The 27,382-nt window shown below is 66.4% G+C and overlaps 1 protein-coding gene across 2 annotated transcripts; it reads right to left on the bottom strand.

The window, feature by feature from the left end:
- Positions 1–122: 122 nt before the first annotated feature.
- On the bottom strand, positions 123–27,132 carry PFKL (phosphofructokinase, liver type). Of its 2 annotated transcripts, XM_004264609.4 has the most exons (22): positions 26,974–27,132; positions 21,138–21,211; positions 18,109–18,186; positions 16,150–16,339; positions 15,355–15,520; positions 14,697–14,741; positions 14,332–14,440; positions 12,317–12,412; positions 11,413–11,505; positions 9,836–9,961; positions 8,718–8,782; positions 8,044–8,107; positions 6,499–6,645; positions 6,058–6,128; positions 5,500–5,587; positions 4,618–4,770; positions 2,948–3,112; positions 2,430–2,491; positions 2,163–2,274; positions 1,435–1,534; positions 1,243–1,348; positions 123–757 (listed from the first exon to the last, which is right to left on the bottom strand). In XM_004264609.4, exons 1-22 carry the CDS (start codon positions 27,056–27,058, stop codon positions 610–612), a joined length of 2,343 nt encoding a protein of 780 aa, XP_004264657.1. In that variant the 5' UTR covers positions 27,059–27,132; the 3' UTR covers positions 123–609. The 2 variants fall into 2 exon arrangements, with proteins under 2 accessions (XP_004264657.1, XP_049565793.1); XM_049709836.1 differs by lacking the exons at positions 18,109–18,186; positions 21,138–21,211; positions 26,974–27,132 and having other exon boundaries at positions 16,160–16,292.
- Between the last annotated feature and the right edge of the window lie 250 nt (positions 27,133–27,382).

Genomic DNA, 27,382 nt, shown 5'->3' with positions numbered 1-27,382 from the left:
GGGCCCGTGTCCCTGAGACCGGGCTCAGCCCAGAGCCCAGAGGAGGCCCCCAGGCCCATGTGTGCAGGTGGGGGGCTACCAACCACCAGCCCGCCCTCTTTAGAAGGTTCCAGAGGCCCTGCTTTCCAGAGACTGACAGCACCCCACAGTCGGGGTGATTTTATTTCTAAAAAAAGGTGACAAGCGCTACTCAGCCCCGGCGGCCAGTGCACACAGGGAGAGGGGCACAGTGAGGCGCGCCGGGGCACTTCCCCACCCTCCGGCACGGGGACCCAGGCTGCTGCGCCCCCGGGGCTGGTGAGGGTGCAGGGCCGGCTCGGGCAGAGGCTCCGGGCCACATGGGTACCGAGGCAGAGGGGCGGCGGTGTCCAAGCGCGGACGCCCCCACATACCCCTAGGATGGAAAGTGGGTGCCCAGGGTGCTGTGTCCTGGGGAAGAGCCGAGCGGACAGCAGGCTGGAACTGGGGCCGTGAGAGTCCCGGAGCCAGGGTGCACCCCCCGCCCGCCTGCCCGCAGGCTCCAGGCGGCAGCAGCCCAGGCTCCAAAGTGGGGGCGGGGGGGGGGCGGCGGGAGGCGGGCGCAGGCGGGGGCGGGGCAGGGACGCGCCTTCAGAAGCCTGTTTCGATGCTGAGGGTGCGGCGGGTGACGTGCTCCAGCTCCCCGGACACGTAGTCGGCCATGCTGATGCGGTAGTGCGCCAGCATCTTCAGCATGAGTCGCAGGTTCAGCCACCACTGCTCCAGGGGCATGCGGTGCCTGCGGCGGGGCCGGACACGGTCAGGGGCGGGGACACGGTCAGGGGCGGGGGCGGCGCCTGCGGCGGGGCGGGGTCAGGGCCAGGGGGCGGGGCAGGCGGTGCCAGCGGCGGGGCCGGGACACGGTCAGGGGCGGGGGCGGGGCCTGCGGCGCCTGCGGCGGGGCGGGGCAGCTCCCGGGCCGCCGCCCCAACCTGGGCCCCGCACGCCCCCTCGGGACACCTGGACCTCGGGACCCGGGACATGTGGAGGCTAGCTCCGGCCCCTGCGCTTCAGAGGTGCCGGGGCCCGCCCCCAGGAGGGGTCGGCAGACCGCGAGCGCCCGCAGACCCGACCGTGGCTGACCCCACCCTCAACTCTCTGCCCCGTCGGGAGGAACAGGGACCCGGGGTCAGCCCTGGGCGTGGGGACCGGGCGGCCCTGTGGGATCAGGGGTCCAGGCAGGTCTGGGCCCGGCGGTCCACCCCTCTCTTCGGAGGGACTCACTCAAAGTCGGTATCCTTCTTGAGCTCGGTGACGGGGCTGAAGGCCACCGCCTTCTTCTGCAGGCCGATCACGCAAGCTGAGTCGGGGGCGTTGGCGAAGACCCGCCCTGTGGACACAGGCACGTGCCGGCAGCCCCACACCCAGGGCCCTCGGCGGGGACAGGTCGCGCTAGCCACCACCTCCCTCACGCACCCTTGCGGTAGACTGCCCGCAGCTTCTCCGACATCCAGAGTATAGCCTTCACCCCCAGCTTGGTGCCGTAGTTCCGGTCGAAGGGGGTGGGAGCCCCGCCCTGGAAACACAGTGGGTGAGGCCCGGTGTTGGCCCTCAGGGAGGAGCTGGGCCTCAGGCAGCCGAGCCCTGGCCCGAGCCCAGCAACCAGGCCCTGCCGTGACCTCAGGTGAGCCCTGCCGGGCTGACACCTCGTCCCCTCGACCTGCAGCACTCCGGCCCCTTTCTCCGTCCCACCTCTAAAAACCCCTAAAAGCCACCTCCAGAGGCCGGGCAGTGGGCTGCCTACTCATTGACTGGGGGGCCTCCGTGGGCCCCTGCATCCGGCAGGCAGGTCCCACCACCAGTGAGCAAAGGCCCCCGGGAGAGGGGAGCCCTAGGGGTGCACACGGCCCTCAGTCTGCTTGGAACCCACAGCGCGGGCTTCCTGCAGGGCCTCCAGGGGGCCAGAAGGGGAGGGGCTTGTCAGGGTGGAAGTGGCTCCCGGCCCCACCCCTTCCTCAGGCTGAGGCCTGGGCAGGAGCAAGCCTTGCTCAGGGGTGTGAGGACGAAGGGGCACCTACAGCCAGGTGCCCCATGAGGAGGGGCACAGAGAGGGGTCCTCATCCTGCCACGGCCTCCTGGGACCCGTCGGCCCGGGCACAGCTGGGGGCCGGGGGCCAGGGAGCAGCCCTCCACGGAACCCGTACCTGCTGCAGGTGGCCCAGGACGTTCGTCCTGCAGTCGAAAATGCCCTTCCCCTCGGAGGAGTACAGGTTGTACAGAAACTCCGTGGTGTAGTGTTCGTGGCACTTCTCGTTTCTGGGAAGAAGGGGGTGGGGGCGGCCGGGGAGGCCTCCGGCTGGGCCACAGGCTCTCAGGAAAGCCCGACCCCACCCACTCCTTCCTAAGCCCCCCAGCCTTGCCCCACCCAGCTGCCACCCTGCTGGACCCTGCGGGCTCGCCGGCAGCCTCACCGGAGCACCAGGCCCCTCTGGATGTCCGTCTTCATCTTCTCGGTCATGTGCTCCACGTTGGCCTGTGGGGTGAAGACCTGGGTTGAGCGGAGTCGGGGGCAGCAGCCTGCACTGCACACCCCTTCCCGCAGCCTGAGGCTGTCTGGGAGGGCCTATTCCGGACTAGCCAACAGGTGGGGCTGAGAAGACCCAGATCAGCCTGGGGGCGGGGCGCGGGGACCAGGCTGCGGTTGCTGGAGGGCTGTGTGGGTGGTGCAGGTGTGGGCCTGTGGCTGGACCGTGAAGCCCCGGGGGGAGGGCCGGGGCCAGCCACGGAGGCCACAGGGAGGCAGGAGCACTGCCCGGTCGGGGAAGGGGTGCAGAGGGTCACGGGCTGTGTCCCCTCGAAGGCAGCGAGGCCCCAGCCTGCCGGGCCGCGGCTGCTTGGCAGGGCCCCGCCTCCTCTGCAGGCCTGCTCCACTGCGTCTCGGGAGGGGCCCCTTCAGCCTGGCCGGGAGAAGGGTACGGGCTCGGCTCACCTTTAAGTCCTGGATGTTGAAGGGGTCCTCGAAGACGTAGGCGGCGTCGGCCCCCACAGCGATGCCGGTCACGGTGGCCAGGTAGCCACAGTAGCCCCCCATGGTCTCCACGATGAACACACGGCGCTTGGTCCCCGAGGCCGACTGCTTGATGCGGTCGCAGCTCTGAGGGCCAGGGTGCGGGTCAGAGCCCTCCCCTCGGACCGCGGGGACCCACGACGCTGCGGGGACCCGGGTCTCTCTCCCAATGCGGCTGGGACAGCCCTTGCCCCACGTGCCCAGGGCACTGGCAGCCCTCAGCACACGCCCTCCAGGCGGCCACACGGAACTGGGTCCTCAGCCCAGGCGTTGGTGCCCCCAGGACAAGGTGGGCGTCACCAGCATCTAGTGGGTAGGGGCCAGGGACACTCTAGGAGGCTCTCCCTGACCTTGGACCAGGGACACATTGGCCTTAATCGGCTCATGTGCCAATGGGGGAAGACAGTCTGCCACGGCAGGGTCTTCGTAAATAGGGGCCCTGACGACGTGAAGTGAGTGCTCTGCAGACGCTAATGATAACACGACAAGTGATGACAATCCTAACTGAACAGTTCAACGAAGTTCAAGCATTAAATAAAGAACTGAGGAAAGAAATAAAACAGATATGTAGGTTACTGGTGTCTGAACTATGAGGATAGACCCCAGATAACAGATGAAGAGCAAAGTGGAGGAAACGGCTGCAATGTTTGGCAAAGGGTCTATAGCCTACATATGTAAACAACGTTTACAAATAAAAAAGAAAACGTGCCCAGAGAAAAATAGGCAAATGGTGGGAAAAGATAATTTCAAAAAAACCCCCTGACAATTGGGCAATAAACATATAGAAAAACATTCAACCAGAAATCAGAGCTGCAAATGAAAACCGAACCCTGTCCTCCCTCATGTGGTGAGGGGCAGGGGCACCAGAAGGTTCAGAGGGGCCGTGGGCGACCCACAGCCAGTTCAGATGGGAGGTAAATTCAAAGAAAACCCCTGAGGATCATGGGACTCTGGGTCAGGAGATGGGGGTGGGGTGGGATCTCCTTTAGCCTCTTGTTTCACTTGTATTTTCTCCTCCATCTAAAAACACGCAGCACTTGATCGAGCAACACGCCCCCTTCCAGCTTCAGATCCCCCCATAACAGAGCTAATGAACCCCTGGGGAAGCTAGGCTCATGTGGGGTTAGAGTCGAAGGTGGGAAAGGTCTAGAGAGTGGGGACAGCGGTGGGGATGCCCCCAGAGAGCCCCTGGTGGCGCCAGCCTGCTGGGACCCCTCCAGGAACCGGGCTCCCAGCTCCCACCCTCCCATGTCCCAGCCGGAGCCCTGGGGTTCCCCTAGAGCCACGTGTGGCTGCTTCACCGGACAGAACCGTGGCCCGACATCCACACCAGTACAGTAGCTCAGTTAGGTCAGTGGCAGCCTTGACCACCGTCATCATCACACCCTGGTGACCCCAGAGTCACAACCTCTCTGCCATCCTTGAGACCTCGGGGGCAGCCGTGTCCTGCCCACTCCCCATGCAGGCTGCCAGCCTCGGTGAGGGCCCCGCACCCCATCCCACCCCTCGGCAGACCCTCTGGGCGCTCTCCCCCCCAGGCGCCCCGTCTGCCCACTGCCGGCCTAAGTGGGGGCAGCGGCCCCACGCCCCACCTCCATGGCGGCGTTGACGGCGGTGTCCGAGCCCAGGCTGAAGTCGGTGCCCGGCACGTTGTTGCTGATGGTGGCGGGGATGACACACATGACGATGCACAGCTCCTCGTAGCGCTCGCGGGCCTCCACCAGCTGCAGCACCCCCTCGTAGGCCTGCAGGAATCGGGGGGGGGCCGGGCTGCCGGACGAGGCACAAGGAGGGGCCCCTGGGTCCTGCTCCCGGCTGTGTGCCTGGCGATGGGCGTCTGGGCCCACCTGCCACAACCCAGGACCGAGACCAGGCGGGCCCCATCCTGGAGCTCTGCAGCCGCCTTCACTGGGGAAACTGGACTCCAAGGAGGACAGGAAGGAGGCCCGCCCACCCTGCCTTGACCCCAGCCCACTCCATGCAGTCTGCGGGGGCTTGGGCTCCTTCAGGAAAGGGCAAGAGTGGGTATCTGTCATTTACGGGGGCTGACCAAGCCCCAGCATCACACCGACGTGCCCCCCACCACCCAGAACTCCGCCGAGAGACACTCTGGACCACCGCCTCAGCAGCGGGAGGCTGAGGCCACGCGACCCTCCTGCCTGGGCCGTCTCACCCCCACTGTCCCTCCCCTGCGGTCAGAGCTGCCCCTGCCTCTCCCCTTCCTTCTCCTCCCCCCTCCCCCTCCTTCACCTCCCCCTCCCCCTCCTTCTCCTCCCCCTCCCTCTCCTCCCCCTCCCCCTCCCGCCCCCCCTCCCCCTCCTCACCAGCCCTGCCACACTCACCCTGGTGGCCCCATCAGTCCAGCTGGCTCAAGGTAACCTCCTGCACATGGGGCTTCCGGAAGGGCCACCTCGGCGGCCCACACCCCGGGGCCTCCTCCACCCCCGCTTGCTCCCCGGCAGCTGCCCCCTCACCTCGAAGCCCCCGATGACCAGCAGGGCGTGGATGTTGTGAATGCGGACGTTTTCCACAATTTTCTCCATGTAGCCCTTGGGCAGTGTCCTGCAGTGGGAGATAAATGAGACGGACGTGCTGCATCTGTACAGAACGCCAGGCTGGAAGGACCCACGTCTGCACCGTGCCTGACCTCGGGAGAAGGCAGGCCTGGGGCGTGGCGGTGGGATTCCCAATTAGAGGTGGACGCAAAGGTGAGGCACCCGGGGGCGGCAGGGCCCACCAGCGGCCTGGCGCCTATTCAACGCCCTTGCTGGGCACTGGCCACTGCCCTCCCGACAGCCTGGCTGTGAGCCTCACTTCCTGCCCGAGGAGGTCCCTTCTGTAGGTGCGGAGCCGCCCGAGCAGCCTTCCTCTACACAGGTGACTTCAAGTGAGCTCTTGGCCAGGAAGCCCCAGGCAGGAGGGTCTGTGTCCCGCTCTGGACAGGCCACCAGCCAGAGGAGACCTAGCCCGGGGCCACGGGGCTGGTCTCGCCTGCATCCCACCCCTGCTGCCCTCGGCAGCCAGGTGCTCACCTCTTGGTCCCCAGCATGGAGCCGCCGCGCCCCAGCCAGCCAGCCACGTCATGCCAGCCCACTTCTTGCACCTGCAGGGCGAGGCGCGGCCTCAGGGGCGGCGGGCCAGGGGTGCTGGCCCGCCCCTCCTCAGGTGACGGGCCTGTCCTCGGGGAGCGCACGTCCTCGGGGGAGGGGGGACAGGGGCCGTGCCTGGCACTGACCGTCCTACCACAGGTCAGAGCGGGGTCTCGGGGCCTGGGCCGGGCTAAAGTGGACCCAGGTGCTCCCCCTCCACACCAAGGAGAGGACCTGGCCTGGCCCTTATACCCACATGGCGAGCCCCTTGGTCCTTGTTTGCTCGTAAGCAAGCCGGGGACACGTCCTAAACTGACCAAAGACACACGGGCCCACCCCCGCAGGCCCCGCCCCCCGCCCGGCCTCAGGCACGGCCTCACCTACCTGCCCCTTGGCCAGGCCTTCAAAGCCGTCGTGCACGACGTACACCGTGTGGCCCTGGGAGATGCCGGTACGCACCGCCGAGCGCACGGCCGCGTTCATGCCAGCCGCTGGGGCCCCCACGTTCAGGACGGCCAGGGAGAAGCTGGTCTTCAGAGAAGGTGGGGAGACAAGAGCATGAGCCCCAGCGCGGGGCGGGGGACCGCCGACCCGGACAGAAGTCAGCAGAGAGCCGCTTCCGGAGAAGAGGCCCCAGTCCCCGTGGCAGCCTGGACACGGCCCAGAGATGGGACTCCCCCGGGCACGACAAAGGCCTGTCCTCCCCCCAGTCCCCGTGGCAGCCTGGACACGGCCCAGAGATGGGACCCCCCCTGGGCACGACAAAGGCCTGTCCTCCCCCCAGTCCCCGTGGCAGCCTGCACACGGCCCAGAGATGGGACTCCCCCGGGCACAACAAAGGCCTGTCCTCCTGACACCGCAAGGCTGTGCCCGAGACCACATGAGCCGCGGTGCAGGCCCCGCTCGCTACCGCAAAGTCCTCGGCCAAAGGTAGGAGCGGGACTCGGGCCACTGTCGGCCAAGCGCGGCTCACGGGGCAGCAGTGGCTCAGGCCAGAGTCAGCGCCTGCCTGGAGGCCCTGGGCAACCACCCCACGCTCAGGGCTCAGGGCAGCAGCACCCCAGAAAGTCCCTGGCGAGCAACACGGGTGCGTGGAGGGAAGGGGGCCACCGCAGCCATGGTAAGAAAGTGCAAAGAAGCAGGCGATGCTCTTTCAATCCTAGGGTTACTGGAACCTGACAGAACCAACACGTCATCACCTCAACCCGGAATCAGTGTAAGACATTTTGCTATCGGGCGCTTCCACAGCCGTTTCCCTCGCTGCTGCCCAGAACCTGCGCCCGCGTGGCATGCAGGGACACCTCACTAGGACAGCCATGTTGCCAGCACTCCGCAGCCACGTGTGGCCACCGGCTCTGCTGGGCAGCCTGGCTCTAGTGGGTCCTGGTAATACCAGCCTGACGTGCCCGAGGTGGTCATGCCCCAGGCGGTTCTGGAAGGGGATATGGGGACCACCCTGCCTTGCCAGAAGCCGATGCCCAGCCCTGACCAGCTCCCGGGATGAATGGGGGGCCAGGACCCCACCGTCCAAGACTGTCTTGGTGGGACCCTTTCCTTGCCCTTGTGGTTTCAGAAACGAAGCCTGCTGTCATCTTTATTGTGAAGAGAGTCCATTTCCTGAGAGTTTTACCTATTTTGGAATGTGTCATAACACTGTATCCCGCGTCTCCTGAGTTAAACCTCCTCTCCTGACTTAAATTCCTCCTGCTGTTTGATAAGCAACAGGCCAGCGTAATCCCCAGGCCTGTCTGGGACCTGCTGGTCAAGCAGAGGCCAGGTGTGGTCCTCTCAGCTCACAGCTCAGACCCCAGACGGGAGGGTGGGTCCTGGCTCAGAGGCGCCAGCTCCCCGCTCCCTGGCGGGGTGGCAGGGCAGGCGGGAGGAGGCCGAGGGCGCAGCCAGGTGTGGGCTCTGCGGCTCGCCCCTCACCTTCTCCTTGGAGATCTTCTGGTGCGCAAGCAGCTTGTAAATGTTCCAGTTGTTCTCAAAGCTCCTGGAAAGAAAGCGGGACAGCTCAGCACAGCACGGCGCCGGCAGCACAGCCTCAGAGGACTGGACACGGGTGCGGCCCCCCTCCCCACTCTTGTCGCCACGGACCCTGGCTGGGCGCCGTCGCCGGGCGGCAGAGGCTCCCATGGACACGCGATCCCAACGCCCCCCTCCGCAAAGCGAGCGCCCGCTTTCAGCCTGCGTGGTCTCGGCGGCTCCGCAGTGGGGCAGGAAGCGTGGCCACGGGAACCACAGGAAGCAGACCTGCAGGGCCAGTTGACCTGGCCCCCCCTGGCCTGCCTCGCTGCTGTCTTCTGTAGTTCCCCCTCCCCCTTCCCAGGCACCCTCCCTGTGCTGTGCCCCCCCATCCCCCCAGCGCCCTGCAGGCCCCACCAGCCCCGCGGGGCGCATGCACACAGCCTGCCTACTTCTCCGACACTGTCGGGCCCTGTCCCTCCTACACGATGCACGCCCCAGGAGGAAGGTCTCAGAGCGCCACCTCTGCAAGTGGGCACGTCCCCGTGTCGGGGGGTGGCCGTGTGCGAGCCACTCGGAGTCTGCTGTGGCCCCACTGAGCAGACAGCTGCCCAACACCAGGCCCTCCAGGCCCTCACCTGCCTCGGAGCTGGATGGCCTCTTCAAACCTCTTCTCATCCATGGCCTTCTGCACCTCCTTGGTCTTAAAGAAAACAAGACGCACAGGCTGGAGGCGGAGGCCTGGCACATGCGTCTGAGCCCAACGCGGGGGGCCTGACCCAGACCCGCCGGGCAGCTGTCGGAATCGAGAGGGCTGAGGGGCAAGGGGACCCCACCTGGCCTGCCAGGTCCTCCCCTCCCTGGAAGGGGCACCCGGGCCTCGCTCCCCCTCAGCCCTGGGAAGGGAGTGGGGGGCAGCTGGGGTCTAGGAACGAAGGGTGAGGCTGCTCTGGTCCCCAGACCCACCACCCACTGGCGACCAGCCTGCCCGAAAGCGGGGCCCAGGGGAGGTCGCCGCAGGAGGATCTTCCAGGAGGAGCGCCAGGGAGGCCCCTCTCCCGTGCCAGCCCACCTCGCCTGGGCAGGCCCCGCTCTGCCCCCAGCTGCAGGGCCCCCCAAACCTACCGAGCCCCGTACCCCAGTGTCCCCATAGCCAGCCTCTCTCTGCTCCCCACTCCCCGCTCCCGTGGTCCCTGCTCCAACCACGTGAGACGTCCCGGGGGCTCTGGCCACCCACTCCCCCTCCCCCTCCCATCCTAGCCCCAGGGCCCCACCCTGCCCATTTTGCAAAGCCAGTCTGTCCCACTGGCTCTGGGAAGCTAAGTGTCCTGGGCTCCCCCCAGCTACCCCCACAGGCCCCCCACGGGCTCCCCAGCTCCCTGCAGCTCCCACACCTGTCTCGGGCTTGTCTTACCTTGGGGGCACCTTGGGGATGTGCTCACACCTCCCTCCCCCACCTGGAGGACTGCAGGCCTCGGATACCCTGAGGCCCGCTGGGGGGCGCAGCAACACACTCGGAAGGGGGGCCACAACAGAAGGCGCGATGCACCTGCCCCTCGCTCCGTGTAACACGCGCGGAGCAGCAGCCGGGCGCCCAGGGGGACAGGGCGGGGGGCTTGCAGCCGGCCTGCTGGCTGGGCCCTGAGGGGCCTGGAAGGACAGGCAGCGCCGGGGCTGTGGCGGGGAGGGGGCACGAGAGCCCCAGGCACCTCCCTGGGAAGCCCCCGTGCCGGCGCCCGGGCCGGCGGGTACTCACCATCTGCACGCACTCCATGAGGGGCAGCCGCACGGACTGGTTCCCGGAGAGACTGACCACACAGGCCGGCGTGTCGGGCGTGGCCTCCAGCAGGGCCATCACCGCCTCCATGCCCATCTTGCTGCTCTGAGCAGAAAGAAGGGCAGGCGGGGCTCAGGCAGGCGCAGCCGGCACGGAGCCGGCCCCACGCCACGCACACGCCCTTGGCTCTCAGAGCCACACGCACACGGACACGCACACGCACGCACACACTAGAAGCTTCTGGAGTCAGCGACGCTGTTTATTCTAGAAACGGTGACTTAGCATGACCACGTTTCACAGCAGCCCCCCGGCACCATTTCACCGCGTCTCAGCCGGCCCTGCTAGGAGGGCGTGGCCCCTGCACCCCGGGGTTGCAGTGGCAGGGCCAGGGCTGGACTGGGGTTTCTGGAGTTCTCTCCACTATGACGAGGTTTCTCGCTTGGGGCTCCTTTGTCACAGCTGTCCTGGTGTGTGTGCAAACTTGGGCATGGGCTGGCGGGCCGGACCAGCTAAAACTGGTCAGGTAAGGACCGCCCTCCATGGAGACAAATCACAAACAGGGGTCCTGCCACGGCCAACGGGAACAGACAGGCGCGCCAGAGACCAAGGCCCGCGGCTCAGCTCGGCGAGACACTGGCGCCCCCAGACCGTGCCCCTGGCCTCCCACACTGGTCAGGTGGGTGTCGGGAGCAGCCCTGGAGAATGCTCCTGTGTCCCTCGGGAACCGTGTGACGGCCGCTCTCCTGTAACCCACTGTGGGCAGGTGTCGCCCTGCAGGGCCTGGGCTCGGGGACCAGCGGTAAGCTGTGCCTCTGGAGCCCCTTTGCCGCCGACCCAGGCCTCCGGTGTCTCCACCATCTGCAAAAGCAGCAGGTAAGCCCATTCTCCTGCCACCAGGTGAGACCTGGGCCCATGCTGGCACTCGACAGCCCCTTCTGTGCGCCAGGCCTGGTGGAGGGCCAGTGCTTGACCCTCCGTCCCGAGTGCACCCCTGGGGCCAGACTCCCTCTGAGGCCAGTGTCCCCACTGCTCTGTGTGGGATGGGGACGCACTGAGGCCTCCTGGGAGAGGTTTGGTCCAGCGGCTCCCCCAGGCCCACGCTGGCCACCCGGCCTCACCCAGCACGGTGGCCCAGGCACAGCTCCGGCCAGCCCTGCAGTCTCCAGCCCCCAGTCCCGGCGACCAGCGCCTCACAGGCGGGCGCTTCACCACCTTGGGGCCTCCCTGGCCCTGGGCCCTGGCCCTGTGGGGCTGCAGCATGACTCCCACCCTGCAGAGGATGGGGTGGGACCAGCGGTAATCAGGATTCGGCACCCAGGCCCCGGAGCTGGGCACCCAGGCCCTGGGCCAGACTCAGAACAACCAGACGTCGACCTGCCGCTCACCCGGCCCTCCTTTCCCAAGGTCCTGCCAAAGCCGTCGCCAGGGGGGTGTGGCCTAGGCTGCCAGGCCGTGGTCTCACTCACAAGCACCAGCAGCAGTGAAGAAATGCTCACGCACACCCACGCATGCACACCCACCACGCCACCCGTGCACCAGGGTGATGCCCCACCTACCAGGATGCGGTCGAACGCCGAGGGGGTCCCTCCCCTCTGCACGTGGCCCAGCACGGTCACACGTGTGTCAAAGCCCAGCCTCTGGACCACTAGCTGCTCGTGGGGACAGAGAGGGGGTTCCTGAGTTTGCCGCTCTACCCCCCTGTCCCACCACCCCGTGGCCCCCAGACCTCTCCCCTCCCCCTCCCACCCTGCCTCAGGGATTTCAGGGTGTCAGCTCCCCAGGGGCCCCACAGAGCCAGCCCAGGGTTCACGCCTACAGCCTGAGCGTGTGCACATGTGCTCCTGTGTGTGTGGGTGTGTGTCTCCATGTGAGTGTGTGGGCGTGTGCTCCCACACGTGCCGGCTGCAGGAGCTCATCATGGTCTCCAGCCCCTGTGGGTCAGGCCTTGCCAGGAACTGTGGCAGGAAGCAGAGCGCACAGGGTCGGCGGAGAGGCCAGCTCCTGGCAGCACCTGGCTGGGACTCAAGGACAGGGTGGGCGGCCAAAGTGAGGAGCATGGAGGCTCCCAGGGGCTGTGACCCACTGGGGGACGGGGGCCCAGGGCCCTGGGCAGAACCCGGCAGGTGGGTGCCGCTCACAGGGACGAAGGATTCCCCCCAAAGTTGTTCTGTTATGAATCTGGCACTGGATAGGCAGTGGGCTCCCCTGTCAATGGGGGGCTGGACAGGGGGTTGGGGGTTCCCAGCAGGCGGGAGCCACACCTCAGCTTCAGAGGGGCTGGGGCTTCTCAGGGGTCCCGGCTGCACCCACCCCACATCTGGCAATCGTTAGGGACAAGAAAGCTCCCTCCAGGAGCTGGGGGTGGGGCCCCAGCAAGAGCACTCGGGGACTGGAGATAAAGGGGAGCCCCCTCCCCAAGGCCCCGCCCACCCCACGTGACCCAGGGCCCCGCCCACTCACGTCCTTCACGTAGCGGGACGAGATGGGCTTCCCGTTGCGGTCGATGGCGCCCTCGGCGATGATGATGATGTTCAGTCGGGACCCCCGGCTCCGAGTCTGGGTCAGAGACGCGGCAGGGCTCAGCCGCCAGCCCCAGTCCCCGCCCCAGACACGGCTGCGACCGGCAAGCCCTCCCCGGGGTCCACGCCGCGGGGCTCACATGGGCGGTGGGTGGACTCTCCTGGGGGTAGAGACTGGGCGACTGGAGGACTCCTCCTCCCCCTCCCCCTCCCCGGACTGCGGGAAGATTCCCTCCATCAGCTGGTGATGGACGAATGAGCGTCACTTAACTGTCGCAAAGGCAAAGCTCTTTGGGGATTTGAAAGTACTTTTTGTTTATGTATTTCCTCAACAAATGTTTGTGGGGTTCACTCTGATCCACCAACCTCAGAAGTTTGCCCCACAGCACCCGGAGAGACTTAGAGAGAAAGATAGGGTCACAGCAGCTCCTGCAAGACCCGGGTACAGAGCGGCGGGGGAGCCAGGAGCAGAGGGCTGCCTGGAGCAGGTGGGGGCGGTGCAGTGAAGGGAGACAGCCAGAAGAGCCCACACCTCCCTCAGCCTCACTCGCTGCAGCCCAGGAGGTGGGCAGGGCAGAGGGTGACACCTGCACGTAACAGGTGGGGAAACTGAAGCTCAGGGAACGCCGGGGCGGGGTGAGGCGAGGGCCTTACACACAGCAGCAAAGAACCAGAATGTGAGGCCAGGCCTGAGTCCAGGCCACTTCCAGGAAGACCCAGCCCCAAGTTCTCAGCGAGTAGGCCAAGGCCGAGGTCAGCCAGAGACCGTCACCACCAGAGGCCCCCTCTACCCAGGCGAGGCCACAAGGCCACCCTGGGGTGCAAGGACTTCCCCCAAGGAGAGGACAGAGACCTCTGGCCAGCTTCGCTGCCAGGCTCAGCTCGGCCTTACCCTTGTCTTCACTGGGGAAGGTTCCAGAAGCCAGTCATGGCCCTCGGCCCCTCCCACGGCCCTGGGCAGGGGTACAAAACCCTGGGGTGCGAGTGGGAGGTGGGGAGAGCAGCCTCCGGCAGCGGACGGGAGTGATGCCACCACCTCGGTCACATGGGGACACGGACGCTCCAGAGCCAGCCCCGAGCCGCCGCCTCTCCCTCAGGAAACAGGGCCTGGCACTGACCTCCCAGGACAACAGAGCAAACAAAAGGCCCGGCCCCGGGCAGCCTCCACACTCGTCCTGCCCTTGGGCCAGGATGCAGAGGACTTTGGGGGGTAGACAGCCCGTTAGGGCCCCAGACTGGGCCCGAGTGTGAACTGGGGTGCACAGTCTCGGGGGCTCCCCTGCCTTGAATCCAGACCGCAGCCCTCGAGTGCCCCCGACCCCTGATCTGAAGGCGCCTCTCCCCCCGTCACAGCCCTCCAGTCCACCACTGGCCTAGCCGAGGGGCCAGCCTATCCTAGCTGGGGGCCTCGGGGATGCCCGGGGCAGAGTATCTGCCTGTTCTGTGCCAGAGCCCCCCAGCTCCACCTTGAAGGGCCTGGAGAGCCGCGTTCCAGGCCCCCCGTCTCAGGCACCCCTGCTCATCTCTCCTGGATGAGGCCTCAGACCCCCATCTGCTCCTGCCTCCACAGCCTCTTCTGCTGCAGCCACTGCCCCAGGTTCCCGTCCACCCATCTTCACAAAGCCACCTCCCCTTGCCCAGGCTCAGCGGTCGGGGCCCGAGGGAGCCAGCTTGACCATGTCCCTGCTCCCACCCCTCGCCCATGTCAGCACTGACCACGCAGAGCCCAGCCTGGGGCAGTGGTGAGTGTGCCCCTCAGGCCCCTCTGCACTCCGGGGCAGCCCCCGGGTGTCCATGGGCGTTGGCGCCCCCGGGGGGATATGTGCAGATGCTTGCTGAACCAGAGGGAAGTGAATCGGCCAAAGCTGGCCACGTGACCCCAGGGACACTCTCGTGGGGGACACGGGCCACGCAGCTCACGGCAGGGACCCTGGGAGAAGACCCCCTGGCCCTCACCTCACCCAGCCGCTCACACATGAAGTTCTCCCAGCCGTCCTCGGGTGGCGCCTCAGGGATGAACAGCCAGTCGGCCCCCGAGGCCAGGGCGGACACCAGGGCCAGGTATCTGGAGGGGCAGGAGGGGGAGGGGCTGCAGTAGGTGGGCCCCGACCCGACACCACGGGCCCTGGTCCCCGGGTCACAGGGGAGGTACAGCTCTGAGTGGCACCCAGCCCCACAGTCAGGACTCCCCACACCCCGGCTCTCACACCCACAGTGTCAAGTGAGCACCTGCCACGTGCCAGGAGCCCTGGAGGCGCTGCACCCTGCTCCCACTGCCCCGAAGCCCCGGGCCCCCCGGCTGACCCGGGCAGCCCTCTTACCCGCAGTGCCGCCCCATCACCTCCAGCACGAAGGTCCTCTGGTGGCTGTGGACGTGGAAAGGGCAGATGGCATCAGTGCAAAGTCCCCCTGAGCGGAGCTGAGCCACGAAGCCTGGCCTCTCGTACCACACCACCCATGGCCCCAGCTCCGCCAAGGGCGTGCCCAGGAGAGACAGAGGATGTGGGAGCAACAGACAGCCCTTGTCATTCCCAGGGCGGCCAAGGCCCTGGGCAAAGGGCCACCTCTGTCTCGGGCTCACGGCCAGCTTCACGCTGGTTTTCACCGATCTTTGCTCCTGAGACTGAAGGCCATTCACCCTGCTGGGGCCTGGCCGTCACCAGCCAGCAGCCTGAGGACCCCCTGTGGGGTGCACCATTGCCCCAGGGCCGGAGGAGACCTGTCAGAGCCACTGCCCACCTAGGGCTCGGGACAACCTGGCAGGGTGGGGACCAGACCCCCAAGCCCCTCTGCTCACCCCGCTGTAAGTCTCCCCCGACACGGGGGCTGCGGGCAGCCAGTACAGGCTCCTAGGGATGGCATTACGCTGACGAGCCATTGACCCTGCAGAAGGGCAGCCTCAGCCGCTCGTCGGGAGACGGGATCCCAAGCTTTCTTGCCTGGTGGCCTGGCTGGGTGGGGGCTGCAGGCCTCACTCACCTCTGGGCGGTGGTGGTGATGGCGTCGATGACCTCCATGATGCGGTGCAGGGCCGAGTCCGTGCCGATGGTCATGTCGGTGCCGCAGAAGTCGTTGTCAATGGAACCCACCAGCCCAGCGATGCTCAGGTGCGAGTAGGTCTGAGCCGTGCTCTGTGAGATCTTGCCTGGAAGGAGGAGGCCAGCCCAGCTGCAGCCGCAGCAGCCCACCCGGCCCCCTTGGCCACAACACGGGGCCCGGACCCCGATCCCCACCCCCTCCCCCAGCCCACCCGGCAGTGCAGCCTGGTCAGGTCCCCAGGGCCCGCAGCAGGGGTCCTGGGGCCGGGCGGTCGTGGCCGAACCGCTGATTGCGGACTTGTCACCCTCTGGGAGACGTCCAGGGGGGCCCTGGAGAGTGCACCCCTCACTTCCAGGTCCCCCACGAGCAGCACAGAACCAACGAAGCTCCAGCAGGTCACTTTCCGACTGGTGACCCCCCAGGACTCTGTGTCTTATGTTACCAAATTTTAACTATCATACTTCTGCAACCTGTGACAAGGCCGTAAGCCACGTTGGGGAATGAATCACTCACAGCGCAGGCGAGTCAGCCTGGGAACTGCCATCCAGCACCAGGACAGCACTGCCTGGGGGTCCCTGACGTTGGGTCCCCACAGGCCTCACTACCGGCCAAACCCGGGCCCGTGGCTCCTGGAGCCACCGAGGGTCCGCCTGATCTCGGGCCAGGCCCCCATCCCCGGCCAGCAGCCTCTGGTCCTGCCTGTTCCCGGCCCCAGCTGCTCCGCCGCCGACCCACCTTCGCTCACCAGCTCCTCCAGCAGGCTGCCCCACTCGCTGCGGAAGATGTTGGCGCCCGTGAGGCTGCCGTCCCCACCGATGACGCACAGGTTGGTGATGCCACGCTGGACCAGGTTGTAGGCGGCCGCCCGGCGCCCCTCCCGCGTGGTGAAGGCCTTGCAGCGGGCGCTGCCGATGACGGTGCCGCCCTGCACGGAGGAGGGGCAGCCTGGGCCAACGGGGCGCGCCAGAGGGACCCGGGTACTGGGCAGGGGCGGCCTGGGAGACCCCAAGGAACGGAGGGCCAAGTCCAGGGGCTCCTCGGAAGCCTGGGCAGGTGCCCGCCTCCCCCTGCCCCAACCCCCTGGACTTTCTCCTCACGTGTGCAAGGAGGAGACTGTCCACCGTCAGGCTCGGGGAGCTCGACAGGTAAGGGATGAGCAGGCTCTGAGGTCTGTAAGGCGTGCACACACGCACGCATGCACGCACTCTGGCCCACACGGCCGGGCACCAACGCAGGGACGTGCCTGGGCAGCTCATGCCGTCGTCCGCGTGCCCCCCCTCCCCTGCCACCGGCTCAGCCTCAGCCCAGGCTCCCCAGGTCCTGCCCACAGGCAGCACTGCCGGCCCCTGCGCTCGGCCAGCTGGTGGGGACAATGTGCTGCTCCCCAGACCACCGAGAGCACCGGGCTGGGCCCCGGGCTTCACGGAAAACGCACATCAGAGCTGGCCCTGGCCCAGCCCAGCCTCCCCCTGCGCCCCTCCCCGCTGCCCCCATGCTCTACGCTCCCCACCCGTCTCAACACCAGCCCGCATCCTCACCTGCCCACCTTTCATGCAGCTTCACACCCCAGCTAACACTTGGCCCAAGGCTCCTTCCCCGGGCGGTCTCTCAGGACAGAGGCCACAGCCACCCTCAGACACAGGCTCAGAGCAGAGCAACGGCTGGATCCAGGCCTGAGGCGTGATGGCCGCCCTCCCTGGACCCCTGGGGTGGAGGACGAGGCACCCAGGCTGCAGCCCCACCCATGACGGGGTCAGGGAGCACCGCACCAGAGCAGAAGGACACGGGGTGGGGGGCTCTGATGAACAGGGTTGTCTGTGCCCCACTGGACCGTTGAGGGCTCAGCGAACGGGCCGCTCCCACGAGCGCCTGGAGCGCGCGGTCCCCTGGGGACGTCCACCCTGGGCAGGAGGGGTGGGTGGCATGGCAGGGTTGGCTGTGCCTGGATGACCCAGGGTCCAGGCCTGTCGCCCACTGCTCCGCTGACCCATACACAGCATGTGACGACGACAGGCCTCTTAAATAAGCAGGTATCAGCTGGTGGTCTAGGATACACAGGTGACAGGCGCCCCACAGCGGGCCCTGCTCTGTGGGAGGACTCGGGTCTCCCTACAGAGACCTGGTTCAAAGATCCCCGCTCCCAGGAACCCCTGGCCCCAGCGAGGCGCTCAGCGCCCCGCCCTCAGTAAGTAGGATGACGAAGGGGAAGGCGGGGGAGGCGCAGAGGCCGCTGAGGCCAAGCATGCCTCTTCCAGGGTGTCGTCCCCTCCCAGAGCCCGCAGCTGGAAGCTGGGACATTCCGGGGCCATCGCACCCCCACGACCTCCCACTCCCGCGTCCCCAAGGCGGTCGGACGACAGTCAGCCGGGAGCCAAGCCCCTGCGGGATGGCGTGTACGCCTGCGTGCCTGTGTGTGCGTCTCTGTGTGTGTCTGGTGTGTGCACCTGTGTATCCCTCTGTGTCCCTCTGTGTGCCTGTGTGTCTCTATGTGTGTGTCTCTGTGTCCTCTGTGTGTCTCTGTGTGTTCTGTGTGTTCTGTGTGTCTCTGTGTGTCTCTGTGTCCTCTGTGTGTCCCCGTGTGTCTGTGCGTGTGGTGTGTGCACCTGCATATCCCTCCGTGCGTCCCTCCATGTGCCCGTGCGCATGTCCCCAGTGCACACGCGTGCTCATGGCGGGAAGGGCTGCGGGCCTTACCAGCTGGATGATGTTGGAGACGCTGAGCCAGTTGGCTGGCCTGATGTTCTCGCCCCCTTCCACGAGGCCCTCGTAGCCCTGAAAGTGAGGGGACAGGCGTGAGACGGGCGCCCACAGCAGCAGGACACGTGGAACCTCGGCCAAAAGCCCATCTGGCAGGAAGTGGGCCCAGGGGTCCTGAGCACAGAGGCCCCTCCACCCCCAGGGCCTTGGGGGACGAAGCCAGGGTCTGCTGGGGTCAGGGGTGTCAGGGGAGAGGCTGGGGTGCCCGGACGCCTCCCAGGCACCATCTGTGGGGCCTGCAGGGCAGCGCGTTACACACAGAGCATGACTTGCTCAGCAGCGCTCCTGTCGCAGGCAGCCCCGGGACGTATGCCCACGAGCCGCAGCTGGGTCACCGCGCCCGGGTCAGAACCAGATCCAGCCCAGCGCCCGGCAGCCCCTCTGCCTTCCAGGACCCTCCCTGCCAGAGACACCCGCGGCCCTGCCTCCCAAGGGTGCCGATTAGATGCGGAAATGACAGTACAGCGTCCCCTCTGCGTCCCCCCTTCGCGCGGCCGGGCATCTGCGAGGCCCCACGAGGTCACGTGCGACTGTGTCTGCGCTCGCGGCCACGCGGGAGTCCCCTGCACACTCCCACAGTCTATGACCTGCCCACCGCTGATGGACTCTGGAGGGATCCGGTTTGGGGCTATTGGAAATAACGCTCCACATCTCCTGGGAAAGGACTCCCGGGTCACTGGGTATGCAAGCAGCCACCGACAGCGCTGCCACACAGTGCCCAGAAGCGCCTGCGGCCACCTCGTCCATCAGCAACGCGGCCAGGGCCTCAGAGCGCCCCACCCCCGCGCCGGCCCTTGCTGGTTTCCATCCCGGAGGCTGGATGTGGTCCCTGCAGGGCGTCTCCCATCCCGGAGGCTGTATGTGGTCCCCGCAGGGCTTCTCCCCTGCGTTTCCCTGACGACACATGCTGTTTCGGGTATGACGTAAGCCACAGGCCACCTGGACAGCCTCTGCGAGGGCGACCATTCCAGTGTCTTGCCTGTTTCTGTTCTCATGTGGCCAACCCCTTCTTATTAGCAGGAGCTCTTTACAGAGTCTGCAGAGAGGACACGTGCTTTCACAAATGGTGAGAAGACGAGGCGCCGCCGAGCTGCAATGAGCAGGGCCACCTCCTCCGTGCAGCCCTCCCAGCACCTCCAACGAAGCAGCCCTCCCAGCACCTCCAACGAAGCAGCACGAGCCACCGCCCCTGCCTGGGTTCGGCTCTGCGACCCGCCTCCTCCGTTCCCACACGTGTCATTAGATCAGCCGGGGCCTGCAGGGGCCTGGGCAGCGGGGCCTGGGGGCGGGCGGGGCAAATGCTCCCACCCCTGGGAATAGAGGGGGAAGCAGCTGGGAGAAGGGCCTCAGGACGAGACCCCCGTCTAAGGGATCGTCAAGCTACCTTCCCCAGCTCAGGCCAGGCCTGGCCCCCTCTCGCCCCCTCTCGGTCCGGTCAAGAATTTGGCCACTAGGACACCCCCGCCCCCCGCCGCGCCCACCCCCTCCCCACAGAGAAGCAGGAAAGTAACCTGAAAACCCAAGCGACAAAAGAGGCCACCCTGAGTCCGCAAGACCCCAGCCCCACGGTGCTCCCGGCTGGAGTCAAAGTCTCACAGACACAGTCCTCCTTTCCTGGCCTGGGAACCTTCTGGAATGTCTTTGCACACCTCCAGCCACTTTGTGTCACCTCTCCCCTCTCCCCTCCCCACTCCTCTGCCTTCTCCACTCCCACCTGGCTGGGCACCCGGGTAGCCTCAGAACTGGCCGCAGGCCCAGGGCACTTCCAGCAGCCATCCTTGTGGCAGCTCTGAGCCCACAGGTGCAGTTTGGGCTGTCACGTGAATAGAGTAGCCCCGTTCACTGAGCCCTTCTCAGCACCAGGGGCTGTGAAAAGTGCCTTAACTCTCAGTGTTGCATTAGCTTTTCGCCCTAACATCCCCACTTCATAGAAGAAACCAAGGGTCAGGGAGGTGAAGGGATGCCCCTGTCACATGTGTACAACCTCCAGGAGCCGCGCCCTGGACCCACCCCGCCCTGATTGGAGACCACTTGTTCACAAAACTAGGCGACTCCCTGAAGAATCTCACCCTGTCCTTCAGAAGGTTCTAGACCATTATCAGGGCATGGGTTCCACCTGCCCAGCTCCTGAGGCCACAGGTCCTGAGACTCTGAGATGTGCTCCCGAAACATGACCTCAGGCTCTGCAGGGTCCTGGTCGTCCCAGCCTGGCCTGAGGGTCTGGACTCTGCAGGAGGGAGGGGTCTGCAGAACTGCCCGCCCATCTGTTCACTCAACAGCCCCATACAGACAAGGCTGGGGAGGAAGGGCCGGACCTGGACCAGAGTGAAGGGACGGGACGTGGACACGCCCAAGGTGGGAGGAGGGAACCTCTGGGGAGAGCAGAGCAGGTTGGGATTCGCTACACTTTAGCAAAGAGTGAAAACAAAGTAACACAGTGGGAGAGAACTCCAGGACGTGTGTGTGTGTGTGTGTGTGTGTGTGTGTGTGTGTGTGTGTGTATGAGAGAGAGTGTGTGTGTGCGTGTGCGCGCGCACGCGTGTGTGTGTGTGTGTGTGTGTGTGTGTGTGCGTGTGATCTGGGGGGACAGGAACGGGGGCTAAGGCGAAGGGCGCACCAGCTTTAGCCAGAGCGAAGTGGCACCATGATTCTCTGCTGCTTTGCGTAAGGAGGCCGTTTTCTGCTGTCACTAGGGTAGCTCGAGCTCGGGTTAGGTGATGAGGGTACAGGAGGGCTGGGCGTCGGAGGACGGGTGGGGCTGAGGTCCCGGCCTCTGAGGAGAACAGCAGCTTCACACCCTCCTCTCTCTCAGGGGACACGCCCACCCGTGAGCGCCCAGGCTGAGGGCGGACTCCCCATCCACACCCCAGAGCCTGGCAGCCCTGCCCCATCCACCATCCTCACCCCTCTCCCCGCACTGCTCCCTGCCAGAGCGTGGGGCGACGACCGCCCTGCCCGCACCTTACCTCGTAGATGAGGAAGACTTTGGCTCCCACGTAAATGCCCATGCGCGTCACGGCTCGGACGGCAGCATTCATGCCTGCGAAGGGGTCCGGGAGACGCCGTCAGTGGAGACGCGGAGCGTGGGCGCCTTGGACCGTCCCTCCCACATCTCGGGGGGCGCCGAGCCAGGACTCCGAGTCCAGCACGGGGTGAGCCCCCCCGCATTGTATCGGCTTCACACTCAGAAATAAGCCACCCCAGAGTTAAACCGGGAAGGTCCCCGCCAGGGCCTGACTCCTCCTGAGCCCGGAGCACAGGCACCTGCAGACGTGCGACATCGCTTCCGGCCGCATCCCCACCACCACGCTCACCTGCGGCCTCTGCTGCCCAGCACAGTCCCCGGCCCCGGCCCCCAGGGCCCTGGGGGAATCGCAGCAGGTCGGGCACATGGCCCCAAGATGCAAAACGGGGCAGGTGGGACGCGGGGGCAGCCGCCTCCCAAATGCGCCCGCAGCCGCTGCTAGACTCGGGCCACCACCCTGGGGGGCGGCTTGGGGAGCACCCTGAGGTCGGTGCCTGTGGCCCTGGGGCCGTGAGCCCCCTGCCCCTTGGCCTGCAGGGTGGGCTCCGCGAGACAGGAGAGGAGGACAGCACCCCCTAGGGCCAAGTTCAGGCTCCTGGGGGTCGCATGGCCCCAGTGCAGCTGAGCGGGCCGGCGCCCCTGCTCCCCAGCCTGCAAACATACGCCGGGGCCACCAGGCTCAGCGGGTCACCTCTCTTCCCTGTCCCCCAGCCCTGGGACCCCCAGCCCCCGTCTACAGCAGCTACCTTGCAGTATAGGCTTCCTGGAAAGACGGACACTCATGGGGCAGGACGAGGGGGCAGGAAATGCTCAGAAGAGCCCAGAGGAACCTCAGTCCCCTTCCCTCGTGGTCAGTTCTGAGGCTGAGACCCAGAGAAGGGAAAGGTGTCCCTGAGGTCCCTCCACGGGGGGCCGTCCCGCTGTGTCCCCGGGGTCTCGCACGCAGTCAGGCTCACAAGGCACAACGTGAAGAAGACCCCGTGGGCAGCCCCACGAGAGACTCGAGCACCAGCAGTGGCCCACGCCGTGGCCCTGCCCTGCCTGTGAGTGGGACGCGGCCCCGCCCGGGGCTGCAGCTGCTGCGGGCCTGGACAGTGCCAGGTCAGGGGCCCTGTGCGGGCACCTGGGGCGGGCCCAGCCTCCACACTGACTGCCACCTGGCTGGGGCCCAGGGACGGGTGAGGGGCAAAGGGTTGAGGGGGCAGGAGCCTGGAATCAGCGGCTGTAGGCAATTTGCCTCAAACCTTCTTGCCGTCACAAAAGATGTCAGTGGTTCGATACAAAGGGGCAGGCAGGGCGGCCCCCACGTACTCAGAGAGGAAGACAGTTGGCCAGTCACCTGCCCTGGGCTCCAGCCTCTGACCCTGGGTCTGGAGGCTGGATCGCGGACATGACCTGCACGTGGTCTGGCCCAGGACCGCCCCTGCTCCCCCGGCTTCCTCCTGGTGGTCCTGGCCCGGAGCACATATACATCCCGTGGTCTGTCCCTAAGCTGTGAAAGCCTTTCCCTGGAGGCGGCGGGGCCCCAGCCAAGGGTGGCCGAGGCCCCAGGAGCCCTGCCCCACCCCCGGGTGCTCTGAGCTGGTGGACGGGCAGTGCCCATCAGCTTGGGTGTCCTGCGGGAGTGCCGTCACCCCCAGGGTCCCTCGTAGCTTGTGTGGTCCACAGGGTGACCCTGACGTAAAGACTCTCGCCCTTTACCGTACTTACACTAGTCTCACCCCGTCTCCAGCCTGGAAGGCGGGCCCAGGGGGAGCCCGTAGCTCCCAGAGGACCGTGGAGGGCTATATAGCATATGGGCACCTCAGGAAGAGCCCAGCGGGCAGAGCCTACCCCAGTGCAGGCTCACGGCACCGGGCTCCCAGGAAATCAGCCCACTGTCACTGCCCCCATTTTGCAGATGAGAAACCGAGATCCCAGAGGGAAGGCAGGGGAGCTGCTGGAACCCCGGCAGGTGAGGGCAGTACCAGGATGTACCCTGGACCCTCCTTGGGCTCAGCAAGCTGCCCTGTCCCCAGCCAGCAGCCGAGGCTCCTGCTCTCTGACGTCCAGAGCCAGGGACTCCCGGGGCCGAGGTGCCCAGATGTCACGGCTGGCAGAGCACAGAGGCCAGAAGGGCCCTGAAATGGCCACACTCACAGCTGACACACCTGCCTTTAGCGAAAGAACCCCATTTCTAAAGAAATCATAAAAGTCTCACGGCCCCAAAACGAATGGAAGTGGGGTTTCAGTGACTGCAGTTAGGGGTAGGAGCCCAGAGAGTGTACCCCACCCCCACCCCCAGACAGCCCGGCTGCCCCAGGAACCGGATCCGAAGGGCTGACAGTCCTGCTGCCTGAGGTCAGGGGCCTCGAGCTGCAAGCTCCCTGCCCTGCCTGCCCTCGCTGGCAGGGGGCAGGGCAGGGGCACGGAGGGACATGAGACAGCTGCAAAGCTGCCCCCCCAGCCCCCAGCAGGCCCTGGTCCTGCAGAAGCATTCTGCCGCCTCTGGGGCCTTGGGCAGCCCAGGCTTTCCACCCTCAGGTATCTGCCTCCCCGGCTGCCCTCGCCGGGGTGAGGCCACTGTGGGCTCACTGCAGGCTCAAGTCCAAGCCCCACCCCCTGGCAACTGGAGGGAGGCCAGCAGTTCCGGATGGGGCGGTGGGAGGGGTGGGGGCAGTGGCTGGAGACCCAGGGACTGCAAAGGGCCCCAGGCTTAGGGTAGTGTGCTCAGTCTTGTAGAAAAGAACAAATGACCATATCACAGGAAAACTCTTCAATCTTAGAGTGGAATTGTGCCAGCTACCATGGATACGGAGGCCTGAGGGCGTGGGTTTCCCTGTAAACCTCACTGTAGCTGCCTTCCTGAAAGGGCCTTTTTTATTGCCCTTTAATCTGCTTTTCTTTCTCAAAATAAACCCAGGGTGGCAGCCGCAAGCCCCACAGGGCCAGAGGAGCAGGGAGGAGAGCAGCTGCATCTCCCGCTGAAGGAGCAGCCCTGGACCCTCCACTCCACCCTCCAGCCTCCGATGGGCCAGGGACACTGCAACAGATGACTTCCTGCTGGAGGAAACCGACACCACCGCCAAACTGATGTCCGAAGGCGGATGCCTTTGTTCATAAGGTGACTTCTCTTCACAGTTAGCTTCCGGGAAAACAAAATGGACAAGAAAGAGGTGATCCTGGCAGGACACGGGGCCCCGCAGATTCACACTTAGCATCAGTCGATGTGAAGACTTGGAGCCAGGCTGGGACATAACGAGATGGGGGCGGTCCTCACCCGCAAATACAGGACATCCACGTCCACACGGATCCACCCAGAAAAGGCAGGTCCTGCGCGTTACTGAGGGACAGGGTGGGGTCCGCCCCAGGGGCGAGACCGAGGCGTGGAACCAGTGGGCGGCGGGGCTGTGTTATAGTCTTCTAGTCACTTTTGCACAAAGTAACATCCGTAACGACCACCTTCCCTCAACGCACGGACACCTACTCCCTGCCAATGGGAAGGGCAGAGGACGTGACTTTCAGGCTGGCTGGAAGGAACCTGCCAGGTGGCTTGTCTTGTTTACAGAAGGGGAAACTGAGGCCCGAGGGATGTGCTCGGGTCAAGTCAGAGAGCTGGTCGAGGCCGGCCCCACCGGGACAGGGTCTGCCCACTCCCCCGCCGCCCACTGCCGCGAGGCTGGCTGGTTTCCACTCACTCCAACAAATGCAGACCTGAGCCTCGGGGAGGCAAGTGCAGGTCGGGGTGGGTGCCCGTTCTCCACGGCGGCTGTCAGCCCCGCGCCCACCCGGGGGGGCCCGTGGGGAGGGCCGCCCGGCACCATCAGGTCCCTAGAGGTCGGCCTCTATTTGGAAGGCCCCGGGGGCCCCTGAGGGCAAACCGAGAACCCATCGCCTGGAGCCAGCTCCCCGGAGCAGTGCCGGCGAGAGGGCGCAGGCCCGGCGCGGACACCCACAGGCTGGCCTTCAGAACTTACAATACAGAAAGGCTCCCTGCCCCCCAGAGAGCCAGCTGGCCCTGGCATCTTCCCCCAGCCATCAGCCCGAGCCCTAAACTGGGGAAGCTTGCGGAGCCCTTCTCTCTCGCAGCCCCGATCAGAAAACCACGTTACAGCCAGGGGTCTAGGGAAGCGAGGACACAGCGCGAGGTGAGGTGGCCGGCCCAGCTGGCAGTGCGCTGACGGCCACACTCCTGGGTGTCCAGGAAGCACTGCTCGTTCCATGTGGGGCATCAGGTCCGGGCTGGCCAAGGGGAGACCTACAGGTCATACAGGCTTTGCCCTCCACTGGCCCGCCGGCCCAGGCCGGCAGCCTCTTCCTCCCTGGCCCTTCAGCTGCCCCCACTGATCCCTCGTCCTGCTTAGTCTGTGCCACCCACCGGCTCGGCTCCCCTGCCTCAACGTGCATTTATCTTTCCCAGCCCTCCCTCCAGTGCTGTTGTCTCCATGGTGCAGACAGGAGCCTGGGTGGAGACCCCTGTGCCTGCTCGAGCCGGGGAGCTGGGGCCTCGCAGAGGAAGGGCCTCTCTGGAGAGGCGGGCCCAGCCTCTCAGGAAGTGTCTGTCCCCCACATACCAGGCCCTTCCCGTGGTCCAATCTCACAGGGCAATGCTTCCCCAAGACCACTCTCCTCCCACCTGGCCCCGGCCCACTGGCCGTGCCCTAAGAGGGAGCCGCCGCTGCCCAGCAACAGGCAAGCGCTCTGGCCACGCGGGGCTGCGGACGTGCAGCGGAGCACACTGTCCGCCCGCCAGACCAGGTCCGGAGGGCTCAGCCCAAACCCACACAGGCCGGGACGCAGACAGTGGCTGATGTCTCTGCCTTCCTGGGCTTGCTCCTGTGAAAGCTCCTTCTAGCTCTTCCCTGCTTCTGAGTGGGGAGCGGGGAGTCGGGGGCCTGAGGCAGGGAGAGCAATTCTGCGTCTGGACTTTCTGCTCTGGAAGGAGGCAGATCAGGCCTGCCTGTGCAGCCTGAGAGTGCCGGCTAGGCTCCTTCCAGGCCTGCTTCCTGGGCTAATTAAGGTGTCTCCTGAGGTTCAAGGTGTGTGGTGTGGCCATACGGCCAAGCCCGACAGGTGTGACACTGGCCATCCCAGGCCAGAGGTGCTGAGGAGAGCAGCAGTCAGGACAAGTCCAGGGCACCAGGACAGACCCCAGGAGGGGCACTCATCTAGCTCTGCCAGGTCCCAGCTGCAGGACCCTGGGCAGGTCAGCAGGAAGGCCACCACCTTTGGCCTCCCCTGTACAAGGGGGGTGGGAACAGCTCTGCACTAAAGAAAATGCCCCAGAGCGGCCCTGGAGGCAGTGGTTTGGGGGAAGCACGGTGCCCCCGAGTCGTGTTTCATAACGACCTGGTTAGAGCCGGGGCTCTGTGGGCCTGCGGGGACCTGCCCATCCTTCACTGGCCTCCGCTCAGCTTGGCCTCCAGGAAATGGTGCTTCTGAGACGCGCCACCGGGAAGGGGTGCGGGGAGGGCCTGGGGTCGGCAGGAGCGGCGGCCGGCGAGAGCACCCTGTCCGGCCACGGCCGGCAGCGCGGACACACCCCCGGCGGGCCGGACGCAGAGGCCGTGGTGGGCGGCACGTACGCGGGCCCCCGGCGCGCGGGGGCGGGTCCAGGACGCGGACCGGGAAGGGGACCGGGGCTGGGAGGGGGAGGAGGAGGCGGGAGGCGCAGGCCGGGAGGAGGACCTGCTGACCGCGTGCCCCAGGTGCCGCCGAGGGAGCGGGAGCGCCCCAGGGACCCGGGGACAGCAGCACCCCCGCCCGCCGGCGACCGGCCCCCGCGTGCCCGCGCCCACCTTGCGCATCGCCGCCGCTGGTCAGCACGCCGATGGCCTTGCCGGCCCCGGACATCCGCAGCTTCTCCAGATCCACGGTGGCCATGGTGGCGCCGACTCGGCCTCACTCGCTCTCCCGCCGCGCGCCGCCGCTGTCGCTGGTCCCGCCCCGCGCCCTGCGCTCCGCCCCGCGCTGTGTGATGTCACCGCTGTCCACGCCGGGGCGGGGCCGACGTGCACCCGGCACCTGGGCGGCGGAACTGGGGCTCGACCCGGCAGCGCCGGCCTTTTTGTTCAAGTTTCTAAACCTGTTCAGTCTAACAAGGGGCGCGTATATTGAGGGGGCGGATCGCGGCCGTCTGGGTCTGTTAGTCACACCCTGCGGCAAAGTTGGTCAAGCACGGTGACCAGACCTGAGGGAAGGCCAGCC

Source organism: Orcinus orca, chromosome 5 (assembly GCF_937001465.1).
Source record: "Orcinus orca chromosome 5, mOrcOrc1.1, whole genome shotgun sequence".
NCBI classification, from domain to species: domain Eukaryota; kingdom Metazoa; phylum Chordata; class Mammalia; order Artiodactyla; family Delphinidae; genus Orcinus; species Orcinus orca.
Note: the sequence above shows the minus strand (reverse complement) of the source record. Positions and strands in the feature narration are given on the sequence as shown.